This window comes from Lygodium microphyllum, chromosome 8 (assembly GCF_053477565.2).
Source record: "Lygodium microphyllum isolate KBCC chromosome 8, Lygodium_microphyllum_v1.1.10, whole genome shotgun sequence".
Classification (NCBI taxonomy): Eukaryota; Viridiplantae; Streptophyta; class Polypodiopsida; order Schizaeales; family Lygodiaceae; genus Lygodium; species Lygodium microphyllum.
In genome coordinates, this window is record NC_141142.1 from 63,341,180 (window position 1) to 63,354,130 (window position 12,951).

Consider the following 12,951-nt stretch of genomic DNA (forward strand, 5'->3'; position numbering starts at 1 on the left):
CATTAGGAATGAGTGAGAGAGTGGCCTATAAATAGGCACAGTCAATCTAGGATGGCACCCCTTTTTGGGGCTGCAAACCCTAAACGCAAAACACAAAAATGCAAAAACACAAACTGCAGGTGAAGGGTTTCTCAACACCCCCTCTCAGGCCCAAAAAGGGGAACAAGAGCAAAGCGAGGTGCAGATACAATGCTACATGCTAAAGAATGCTCATGCAGCAGGTGCCACTTGGACAATGTCCCTCATGGGAAAATTGTGCACTTGCCCAAGCGCCCTAGTACAAAGATAATGAAAACATGCAATGCATAGGAGAAATGTCGGACTTTGTGTGGTGCCAAGAACCATAACGATATGCCCATACTCCACCTTGGGAGTTGGCTCCATGCTGACCAAGGGACGAAGAAGATCCACCCTGTAACCTGAGAATACCACCTGAAAGGAGATCTTTGAAGATAGTCAAGAGACTGGATGAGCTGCAAAACTCGAAACTCAACCTCAAGAGACTGGATGAGCTCCATGCTGGAAGGAATACGAAGGCCTAGCCACCAAGTTACTGCTCAAGACCCAAGGGCCCCAATCTAGGTAGATCCTCTAGATCCTAGGTATGAGTAGAGGAAAGGACTGCTCAAAGGAGAGCCATTCCTCAAAAGTGAAAGGTGGTGTGAGAAGAACTTCATGGTACATAGGGTCCCTCTCTGAATCTGGAGTAGAAGTAGGAGCCCCCTCTGAAGTCAAAGAAGAACTGGAAGTCCCCCTCTAAGGATGAAGTAAGAAAATCCCCCTCTGAATCCCAATCTGAGAGAGAAAGGGAATCCAACCACTCATGGTTCATGGACTGCGAAGCATCTGATGACGAAGGAAGTGTTGCCAGTTGTTCCGAAGAAGGTATTTGGGGCTCACAAGAAGAAGGCAAAAAGCACCCAGAAGTGGTCTCTCGAACCTGAGTGGAAGAGGGTGGGGAAGAAGGAGGCTCAGGATGAGCCAAGGGTGGGGAATAGTCGCAGGCTCTCAGGAGAGTGGACTGTGGAGGAGATGTGGGCCGTGGAAGCCACTGTACCTAGAAGTGGGTGGGGAAAACCTCTGCATTGTGGGGTGGTCTCCAAGAGGGCTTATTGTCTCGTAAGGTCTTAGAGCCTCTATGTGCTCAAAAGGACTTAGTGCGCGTTGGTTGTGGCTTATTGCCTTGAGCATAATACACCGATAGTCGATGTAGAACAATCTCTGTGGCCTGGAAAGGAGAGGTGGCACAAGAAGTGCATGGTGGAAGACGCATATACTCCGGAGGGGTGGGGAGAAAAGGTCTCAAAGTCAACAGTCTTCTGTGGGATGAATGTTCGTGCTGCAGTAGGAACACCCAGTAGAAGGGCAATCTGTCGGTGGAGATGCCATGGTACCGGTGTGGCAAACTGGAGAAGGGAGGGGTCAGCCACAAACCACAAGCCACAATGTCCACCTCAAGGGGTGGGAGGGTAGGGAAGGGCTGGAAGTGGGCTGAACCACCAGTGGTTGGGAAGAACCACCAGCAGTTAAGGTGCAGCCACCGGCTGTGGGAAAAAGCCGCAAGCTGAGAAAAAAAAAAGTGCTGGTTGTGCCGCCAGCTGACTAGCTGAGCCATCAGCAGCAGCCTATGCAAACGCAAGGAGATAGGGAGGAACCGCCTGTTGTAAACATAGATCAGCAGAAGAAAGAACAGCCAGCTGGATGGGCAGAACCACCAATCTGCACCCAGCGCCGCCAGCTGGCTGGGTGGAGCGAGACCTATGTCAGTTATTCTTGAGCCAGGACTCTAGATAGGCTTGGAGGCTTTTCAAAGAGCATTGCCCGACCACGCCTATTACGTCCACCGTTGTATGGGAGGAGCATGCAGCTAGTCTTTATACTGTGGAGGGTCAACCACCTCTTCCTGACCAACTTGAGCCTTGTCTAGAGACCACCACTTTCTTTATAGAAAGTAGGGTCCAAGAGGCCATTGACAGACTTAGCAAAGGAAAGGCACAAGATCATGATGGATTAGTAGCCGAGCACTTGATCCATGCTAGAGATTTGGTAGCAGGATTCCTAGCTCACATGTTTAACAGAGCCATGTGTGAAGGCCTACCAGAAAGCTAGAGCACGAACACTATTGTGCCTATCCTCAAGTCAAGGGACCCTACTCTACCCAGTAACTATCGGACTATCATGGTTGGGTATACATTGGCTAAGCTATATGCTTCTATCCTTGAGCATGAGTTAAGCAGGTGGGCAGAGATGTGGGGTCTTAGAGCACAGGGACAAGCTGGCTTTAGGAGAGGCTTCTCCACATTGGATCACATCCTAACACTCAAAGCGATCATTGAGGAGGGAAGGGCCCATGGCAGACGGACCTACTGCTACTTTGTGGACTTCCACAAAGCCTTTGACACAGTACCGAGAGACAAGCTGATACATAGATTGCATGCCATGGGAGTACCGAAAGAGCTTAGTTGGGGTATTTTGGCACTGTATGAGAGAGTTGTGGGCAGAGTCCGGACACTTGAGGGCCTTTCGGCACCTATTTACTCCACCATTGGGGTGAAGCAGGGATGCCCCCTCTCTCCAACATTATTTGGCCTGTACATTGATGGGATTGCTGATTATATTTCACAGGAAGGAGATAGAGGAGCTCCACTAGCTGGCACTTGGATACCTCTCCTATTGTATGCAGATGACATTGTATTGATAGCTGACTCTCCAAAGGTTCTATAGAGACACTTGGATGCATTACACTCCTATACTTTGGACAGTGGGCTTTTAGTGAACCTTGGTAAAACCAAGGTGATGGTGTTTAATACTACACCACAGTGGGTTAGGAGATCAGCATCTAAATTCACATATGGATCTGAGGAGCTGGAGTATGTGGATTCTTATACATACCTGGGAGTCTTATTCACAGGGCCCACCTTTTCTATGAGAGAGGCAGTAGACAGTAGACTGACCCGCGGATACACAGCACTAGGTGGTTTGGAGAGGATGTGCTCACAGGTGCAATTCCAAGAACCCCACACCAAGCTATGGCTCTTCGATACATTGGTCACATCCACACTACTTTATGGAGTACAAATATGGGGGCCTAGTCTTGACCACCGTAGCAGATCAGGGCGCACTTATGACGAATGGAGGTCAATGGAGAAACCCCTAGTGTCCATGATATCCAGGATGATCAGATGTAAGGCCTCACTGCCACATGAGATCATCAGAACCGAGCTAGTAGCTAGACCGATTGTGGTAGAGACCCTCACCCAATCGGTCGCATACATACATAGCCTATGGAACTTACCCAGACATAGATATGCACGGTTGGCCCTTGAGTCCTCCAAGCAGCTTGCCAGAGAGGGTGATACTTCATGTTGGTATGCACAGATGTCGGTCTGGTTTGAGCTGCATGGCTTTAGCATGGTCAAGTTACCCCCCTTCCAATACTCCCTTGATGCACCATCTCTTGATCTGAGCAGGTTAGAGATTCGCAAAATCATAAGGATGGATCTTACCCGCTTGGATATCAAGCAGACATGGTTGATGCCAAGGCAGGAGCTAGGGACAAAGATGGCTTTCTACCGCAAGCATTTCCTTCATACTCCAGATGATGGATTTATTGTTCGCGAGAGATACATGGACACCCACCTTTCCGATGGGATCAGATATGCTATTGGCCAGTTGTGCACCTCCTCACATCAGCTAGAGATTAAGAATTGCAGATATAGATCCATCTCACCATAGGAGCGCATATGCCAAATATGCCAATTAGAGCCAGAGGAGCATTATATCTGCCGTTGCCCAGCGTATTATGAGGTTCGCGGTCATTTCCACTATCTCTTTAGAGACGGATTTGGACCACTATCCAGAGTCATGGATTTTACCGATCAGCGATGCCTTGGCCTCTTTCTTCCTGAGATACGACAGCTTCATGACATGCGCCTCAGGAGTACAACTGCTCCAAGACACCGAGGCCCTTCACAAAGGCAACTCACAGACTTCTTTGCAAAGGAGACTCAGAAGACTTCAATACAGTTACAGCCACAGTCCACATGAGAGCCTCTCTCACCGCCACAGTCCACACACAGACAAGGAATACTAATTGATCGAACCGTTTAGCTTAGCTGATCCAAACGTCCTAGGCCTCGACATAGACACCGACGACACCTTCATAGGTGGATAAAGGGGATTATTGCTTGGGCTAGAGCTAGGCCCTCCATACCCACATGAGATTGTACCATTTGGAGCTCATTGTTACTAGACAGAGCTCTATGTTTTGCACATAGCCATAGTTAGTTTCCTTTCTTATTTTGCTTTGTGCTACATATTTTGCCCAGGCAGTTGTACCATCATACACATGATTGTAACTCATGGTCTCATAGGTCAGTTTGGCCTTTTGTAGACGTTAATATATCATTTCATTTCTCTTGCCTCTCTCTTCTCTCTCGTCTTTCCCCCTCTCTCTCTCCTCTTTTTTCATTTCTTTTTCTCTCTCTCCCCTAATTTTTATCCGCATGACCAGACCCCCCACCGATATTTTCCGACATCGATCTTTGCTCCCTACACCACCGGAGTACATGCATCTACCCCCAAGCACTCATTGTGCCACCTCTCCCTTCTAGACCACAAATTTTATTTTGCACCAATTTTTAGATTTCTATGCTCAAGGAAATAAGATGCATCCGATGCGCACTCAATCCTTTCGAGCCAAAGGAGAATCACTAGGTACCTTGATCTCCTTGACCACCGCAATACGTTACGGAGGTTTCTTCTATTGCTTCTAGAGTTCAATGGTTGCCCCCACGACAACCTCCGGTTCTACAATCTGCTCCACCGAGAGAGACGATGATTACTGGATACAATCTACTTGTCAATACGCTCCTTCATGAGACAATGGCTGTTTGACACCTTCCATTACTTCAACTCCACAGTCCACTCCATTGAGAGAAAGCAACTATCACCAACCCTTGGCTTCGCATGAACCTCTCCTTTCCCCACCCTCAACTATTTTCAACATCTTCAGCACCTCAAATACCTTCTTTAGCACAACCAGTGACACTTTCTTCGTCATCAGATGATTCGAAGTCCGTGATCCATGAGTTTTTAGATTCCCTCTCTCTCGAAGAGGAAAATTCCAAGGGGGATGTTCTTTCTTTGCCCTCTGCGAAGGTCCTACTTGTTCGACTTCAAAGGGAGGCCTTGTATCTTCACCCTTCAAGGGCGTACCTACTCATCATGAAGTTCTTCACCCACCTTTTACTAATTAGGGATGGCTATGTTCGAGCAATCATTTCTCCTACTAATACCCAGGATCTTTAGGTACCACCTAGACCATGGCCTTGGAGGTTCAACCACAACTTGGTGACGAGGCCTTCGAATTCCTTCTAGCTTGGAGTTACGGAGCTAGAGGCTTCCCTCCCAAGGTGGAGTCAAGTTCTAGTTCATTCTATCTATTGCTCCCTACTACATGTTACCTTTTAGGTTGAAATCTTGGATCTCACGGACCTCTACAACTTCTCCTTACCTCTCTTCACTTCTCTTTCTTCATTCCTTTACAGACCTGAAAGAGGGTGTTGAGAAACCACTTCTTCAATTATTCTCTTTAGATAGGGTTTCGTATTATTGACAGCCCCAAGAAGAGCTGGCACCCTCATTTTGGGTACTTTATCAGTGGGGGGGTACCCACATAGTGGCACACTAACCTAGACAACTGAGGCCTATAAATGGGCCACCTCTCCATACATTTGATTCATCTCTTTTCATTCATTCAATACTCTCTTCATCGTTCCAACATCTTCTCTCTCCACACCACTGCTGCTCATACCCCTATTGGAGGACATTGCAATTCAGGGCCACCTTCCTTCATCTCCTAGCCTAGCATCATCTCCCCCACATCTAGTGACAAGATTTAGTCTTGCATTTGCAACTTTCCCTAGCTTGGCATCAATATTCTTCTACTAGAAGTCAGCCATCTCCTTTTGTGTTTGCTAGTCTAGAGGGCTCCTCTCTATTTGGCGTCAGCATCCACATCATCGGCATCAAGTTTGCAGCACCTACCACTTGCATTTGATAGTCATGAGGCTCCATCGCCTTGCGTTTGGTACTCTCATGCATTTATTCGGCTTGGCGACCTTCTCCCACACAAGCATCATCCTTTGTAGGCCTTCGGCATTTGCGTTTGCAGCCTTGTCCCTTCTAGGCATCCTTGCATCCCTGGCCGTCTTCTTGGCATCTAAAGACTGCGCTTCACTCCCTCAATAATTGGTAATCATCTTTTCCATCCCTGATGGCATCAGAGAACTATGCTTCATCCTCGACAACTATCCTTCACATTGCAATGATTACTTCAATAGCCCAATACCCAAAGGACTACATTTCGCTCCCTTCACTATGAAAATTCCCTTCAAGTGTTGCCGCCTAATTCAAACACAATAGTGCAGTCGTCTTTTGAGCTTTGCGGCCTCACTGTATCAACTTTTCTTCACATAGCCTGATTCAATGCTTCATCATCTTGTTCTTCTGTGTTTCATGAGTTTCACTTCTCAATGTTTGCCATACACACTATGTTTCTCTCTACAAACCCTACTGTCTCTCTGCTTCATCGCATATTCTAATGTCTACCCTTTAATGTGTGGTTGTTTATTTATTGCAAGTTACCAAAGATTTATTCTTCAAAGTTCAAGACACTAATTTTTGGATCATTACACTTATTGGAGCTCTTCTAGTTGTTTTCAGCCTTTGAGCTTTCGCTTGTGGTCACAAACCACTATAGAGGCAAAATATGGAACTTCCTTGAAAATAGTATCTACCTTTGGTGGATCTTTATTGAATATGGTTTTTTCAACTTCTACTTCAAGTCTATCATGTAGTACCCTTTCAAAGTTCAAAGAGCAGTGTTAGCAATATATTCTTAACATGCATCTCATGGTTGTAAGCCAATGGGGAACATTGTGGAGCTCTAATACCTTTAGTTCAATTATAGTCACTTTAGTTCATTCTGGCATTGTAAGCATCCTCAACAATATAGAATGCTCAACAATTATAATATTCATTGTTTTTAAGACTTAATGTGTCTAAAAAATGATGAAAAAAAATCATTAGCATTGAGTATGACAATTCTTCAGAAAATTATAGCCACGGAAATGTAAAAGAAATGGAGACAAGATTGGGGATTGAAGATAGGCCAATCCCCCCCCCCCCCCCCCCTTTGAAGGAGTGTTTTCCTACCTAACCCAAGTCCCTTAGGAAAGAGCCTGGTTACAAATCAACCTCAGAGAAAAGAAGCATTTCTCACTCTCACAAGATCATGTAAAAGATGTACATGTACACATATATCACTTATTATACAATAAAACACGTAAGTTCTCTATTGAGAATAGGAAAAGAGGGAAAATCAATCTTTCTTTTTCTCTTTTCCAAGAAAAGTAATTTCTATTAATAACATCTCAGCGAATAACCAATGTAAAATACAAAGTACAAGGAACTCTCTAAAGAGTAACTAAGTGTCAGAGTGCAGCGGTGCGGAAGCGTAGGACTGAGAGAGAGAGAACACAGAGAGAGAAGAGAGAGAAAGAGACAGTGGAAGATGAAGATCTGCTGTATAAAGTGTGCTGAATACAAAGATATGCAGATATATACACGGGTGCAATGTGCTGGACTGCGTGTCTCCACCTCGACGATGCAACCTGCTGTTCACCTCGAAGTCCGCTGCAGTCTGCACTGTCTCCTGTCTGAAATCTGCGAACAGAGACGGAATCTGCGCGTGTCACCGGTCTGTAATCTGTGAGCAGAGAAGTGTGGGAGACTGCTGGGGATGTCGGCTATTTATAGCCAGAATCTGCCAAAAACAGGGCGCCAGAAAATAGCCTGTCGCTGACTGCACTGGTCCAACTGCCACGTCGTGGCAGTCCGACTCTGCAGTCCAACTGCACACCTATCCGACTGCACTGCTGCCACCGTACTGGCTGTACCTGCCCTGCTGCCCCTGATCAGGCTGTGATCTCTAACACCCCCTCTCAGAGCCTGGGCAGGGCAGAAGCCTAAGGGATCTGGAATGTCTCCAAAGTAGAGCCTGGGGAAGGGCCTTCGTAAACAAATCCGCAAAATTGTCCTCCGTCTTGCAGTACTCCACAGTGATGGTCTCATCCAGAAGCTTTTCTCAGATGAAGTGGTACTGGATCTCTATGTGCTTCGTCCGGGCATGAAAAACAGGGTTCCGTGCCAAGGAAATGCAACTCTCATTGTCACATTGCAGCAAAGTAGGACGAGTCTGGGGGCACCCAAGCTCCTCCAATAATCTCCGAAGCCACACAGCCTCACATGTGGTGGAAGACGCGGCCCGATACTCCGCCTCAGTAGACGAAAGGGCTACCGTGGGCTGCTTCTTGCTACTCCATGAAATAACACCTGCACCCAAGGTAAAACAGTAACCTGTAGTAGACCGCCTATGGTCCACATCACCGGCCCAATCCGAGTCACTCCACCCTGCAAGTACAAGATCTGAACCATCTGTTCTTCCGGGGTAATGAATCCCTAAATCAGACGTCCCTCTCAGATACCGAAGTATCCTCTGAGCAGCCTACCAATGTACCGTCTTAGGTTCACTCATGAACCCTGCCAAGAGCCCAACAGCAAAACAAAGATCAACCCTAGTGTTGAGAAGCCAAATCAAGGACCCAATCAACTGATGATAGCGGGAAGCATCTGCCAAAGGAGAAGCTGAATGGGAAGTGGCCTTCCAGTTCGGATCCATAGGAGTAGAAAGGGCTCGACAATCCTCCATCTCAAAAGACACCAAGAGCTCCTGTACATATCTCTGTTGAGAGATGAAGATCCCCCTCGGAGACTGATAAATCTCATGGCCCAAAAAGAAATGGAGTAGACCCAAGTCCGTCATCTCGAACGTCCGATGTAAAGCTGACTTCGTCTCTTGGACCTGCTGTGCATCATCACCTGTGACAATAAAATCATCAACATATAAGACAAAAAGCACACAACCATCCTCAGAAGTGTGAACATAAAGCTGCAGATCAGCCTTGGAACGCCGATATCCCAACTGAGACTGGAGGAATGAATCAATCTTCTCGTTCCATGCATGCGGACCCTGCTTGAGGCCATACAAGGCCTTCTTCAACCTGTAGACTTTCCCATCTGAAGATCCAAAACCAGGAGGCTGCTCAACATAGATCTCCTCCTTCAAATCACCATTGAGGAAGGCCAACTTTACATCCAACTGGTAAACAGGCCATCTCCTATGGCCAGCCAAGGCAAGAACAGCTCTAATGGTCGCCATACGAGCTGTGGGGGCAAAAGTATCATGACAATCAATCCCTAGGCGCTGGGTAAAACCTTTAGCAACAAGGCGAGCCTTGTGCTTATCCAAAGAACCGTCGCTAAGGTATTTGGTCTTGAAGACCCACTTGACGCCAATCACCTTCTTATTCAGGGGGCGGGGCACGAGTGACCAAGTGTCATTCCTCTCAATAGCCTCCAACTCAGCTTCCATAGCTTTCTTCCATGGTGCGGACTGTAAAGCCTCCTTCACGGAGGTGGGCTCTCGATCCTGTATAACACGGGTCATCAAACAATAGTTAGAGCAAACAAGCTCCGTAGAATGTGCCTGGTGCCGACGTGACCGCCGCGGACCATCCTGCGGTCCCCACTCCTCAGGAACCCCCTCGATCCCTGAATCACAGAGTGTGTCACGGGCCCAGCGAGGAGGAGGCCGAACCTCCCCTCGTCTCTCTCCATCAGCACAAGACTCTGGAATATCCACCGGTGGTAACTCCTCAGAGGTGACCGGTGGAACAGTAGACTCTGTGTCAGAAACAGAATCATAATCAAAAGGCACGGGCTCCAGTGGAACTGTAGAAGGAGCCCAACTCTTCCCTGGATCTCCAAGAACGGGATGCTCCTCACTCGTTGAGATAGCCGGAACCTCCACAAACCGCACATCGCGGCTAGTGTACACATCCCGCTTGACGGGATCATACAATCGGTAGCCTTGGGACTGGGAGCTATAGCCAACAAATACCTGTCTTCGGGAAGCTGCTTCAAATTTATCACGGTAAGCCTTGGGAATGTGAACATAGGCATCACACCCAAAGACCCGGAAGTAAGAAACATCTGGCTTTGTCCCAAAATAAGCCTCAAACGGGGTCATCCCTTCCACGGCCGAAGTAGGGGATCGATTAAGGATGTGGACTGCAGTAGCCACAGCCTCGGCCCACAGAACCTGAGGGTTCTGTCGGTGCTCCATCATGGTGCGCGCCATCTCGATCACACTGCGGTTCTTCTGTTCAAGAATGCCATTTTCTTGAGGAGTGTTGGTATTGGCAAACTCCTGGTGAATTCCTTTATCTGCACAAAACCAAGCAAACTCATTAGAAACAAATTCACCGCCCTTGTCGGATCGCAAGGTCTTCAACTTCCGGCTTGATCGGTTCTCCTCAAAGAGAAGCCAATCCTTGAAGTGTGAGAAAGCTTCTGACTTTAATGCCAAAAAGTAGGCCCATGTCATCCTGCTGTAGTCATCCACGATCAGCATGAAGTAGGAGCTCCCACGCAAGGACTCATTCCTCATAGGGCCACATAGATCCGTAGATACAAGCTCCATCGGTGAAGTAGACCGCCGCGAAGCTGTGTGGGGAATGGCATCCCTATGTTGCTTCCCCTGAATGCAGGAGACACATGGCTGCTGGCTCACCACTATATCCGGCAACCCTCGAACAAGCTGTCCACGTGACGCCCTCCGAAGATAATCATAGTTCAGGTGACCAAACCGAGCATGCCATAACTCTGACTGTGATTGAGAGGTAAGAAGAAGAGTAGAGAGGGCAGTGGAAGACTTCAATTTATAAATGCCGTTCTCCTCATATCCGGATGATAGAACCTTCCTCGATCCACGATCGAGGACTCGCACTGTAGTACTGTCAAACTCCACCAAAAGGCCAAGGGAGCAAATCTTATGAACTGATAGAAGATGGTACCCTAAGCCTGGTACATGCAAAACCTCTGAGGTATGGGTACCACCTCGTCCATCTGGAATAAGCTGCATCTTACCCCGACCTGCAATAGATACTGAAGAGCTGTCTCCAATGAGAATCTGCCCACGCGAGGGTCGCAACTGGGCAACACCATCTGATGAAGGAGTCATGTGCCGGGAGGCACCACTATCAACGATCCTCTCGAGCCTGGGGAGCCGTCATCGCAGCATCAGAAGCATTCAGTGAAGCGTCCTCAATGACAGCTAGATGAAGAAATGCAGCTGATGAAGGTGCAGCCACCGCTCCAGAATCCTTGGTGTCCTTCTTGTTGGTGTCCTTCTTGTCTTTGTCAGGGCAATCCTTCTTCCAATGGCCAGTCTTTCCACAAATATGGCATGTGGAGTCTTTGTCCTTGTCCTTCTTGGACTTGTTATCCCCCTTCTTCTGCTTTTGGTCCTTCCCCTTCTTCTGAGAGGCTTGACCTGTCAGCGCCTCCGACTTGGAAGCATTTTGTCCCTTTAACTGTTCCTCTTGGTCCAAGACCATAGGAACCAACTCTTCCCACCGAAGAGTAGACTCTCGCCCCGAAGCAATAAGGGCAGAGTAAAATGTACCGAATCGTGGCGGCAACCGGGACAAAAGTGTGATCGCCATGTCTTCGGAGGAAATCGGCTTCCCCGCATTTTGAACCTACATCTGAAGCTGCCTTAGCTTGTTAATGTGCTCCCGTAGCGAAGAAGACTTGTTTACGAACAAGGTCCGCATCTGTACCTCCAAAGAAACCCGCTTCATAAGGGTCATCCGATTGTACATCTGATCAAGCTCCAGCCATATCTCCTAAGCCACCGTCAAGTTCTCGATGTGAGCGATCACGGCTGTAGTACATGATAGAAAAAGAAAGGAACGAATCCTGGCATTCAGTTTGTCCCAATGAGACTGAGCCTTGGCCAACTCCGCACGAGCATCGGAAGAGAGTTTAGACTCATCTCTTACCGAGGGCCGGTCGATCTCCTTCTGTACCAGCTCCGCCAAATCATAGGACTCAAGGATGGCCAACATCATGACGCGCCAAATGCGGTAGTTGTCGCCGTTGAGCTTCTGATCTGCAGGAAGAGCCGGCAAGACAGGCACCTTCCGGTCCATAATCGACTGGAACTCCAAGTCAATCTCTGTAGACATCTTCACCTGTAATGCCTTCATAAACGCAAAAGCAGCCCCCTCTGACTGTGAAAACTCAGCCTGCTAAGGCTCTTCCGCGTCCTGAAACTTGTTCACCCGCCGAAGGCGATGAAAAAGCAAAACCTGCACTTATAGGCTGAAAACTCAAACTTTCTCCGCGTCAAACAGCAGTAAACAGCAGCAAATCCACCATCTAGACTCCTTTCCTGTGCGCCCACACTCGCTTCAGCCTTGTTCCAAGGCGCAGCCCTCCTGTCTGCCCTCAAACGCAAAAAACGCAAATTTGTGTCGCGATAGAAACTCCTCTTCAGGTTGATTCTGCGCTCAATCAGCCCTCTAACACTGCTCTGATACCATGTCAGAGTGCAGCAGTGCGGAAGCGTAGGACTGAGAGAGAGAGAACGCAGAGAGAGAAGAGAGAGAAAGAGACAGTGGAAGATGAAGATCTGCTGTATAAAGTGTGCTGAATACAAAGATATGCAGATATATACACGGGCGCAGTGTGCTGGACTGCGTGTCTCCACCTAGACGATGCAACCTGCTGTTCACCTCGAAGTCCACTGCAGTCTGCACTGTCTCCTGTCTGAAATCTGCGAACAGAGACGGAATCTGCGCGTGTCACCGGTCTGTAATCTGTGAGCAGAAAAGTGTGGGAGACTGCTGGGGATGTCGGCTATTTATAGCCAGAATCTGCCAAAAACAGGGCGCCAGAAAATAGCCTGTCGGCTGCATTTAATGCAGCCGACTGACTGCACTGGTCGGACTGCCACATGTCCGACTGCACACCTGTCCAACT

General features: G+C 48.0%; 2 protein-coding genes across 2 annotated transcripts in view; one reads left to right on the forward strand and one right to left on the reverse strand.

Annotated features, from left to right (window-relative positions):
* The window catches only part of LOC148032385 (coiled-coil domain-containing protein 39-like), a 224,217-nt gene that overhangs the window by 183,448 nt on the left and 27,818 nt on the right, over window positions 1-12,951 (reverse strand). The window lies entirely within an intron of this gene.
* LOC148032386 (uncharacterized) lies at window positions 2,782-3,735 on the forward strand. The gene has a single exon (XM_087683847.1). It carries the CDS (start codon window positions 2,797-2,799, stop codon window positions 3,733-3,735), a length of 939 nt encoding a protein of 312 aa, XP_087539973.1. The 5' UTR covers window positions 2,782-2,796.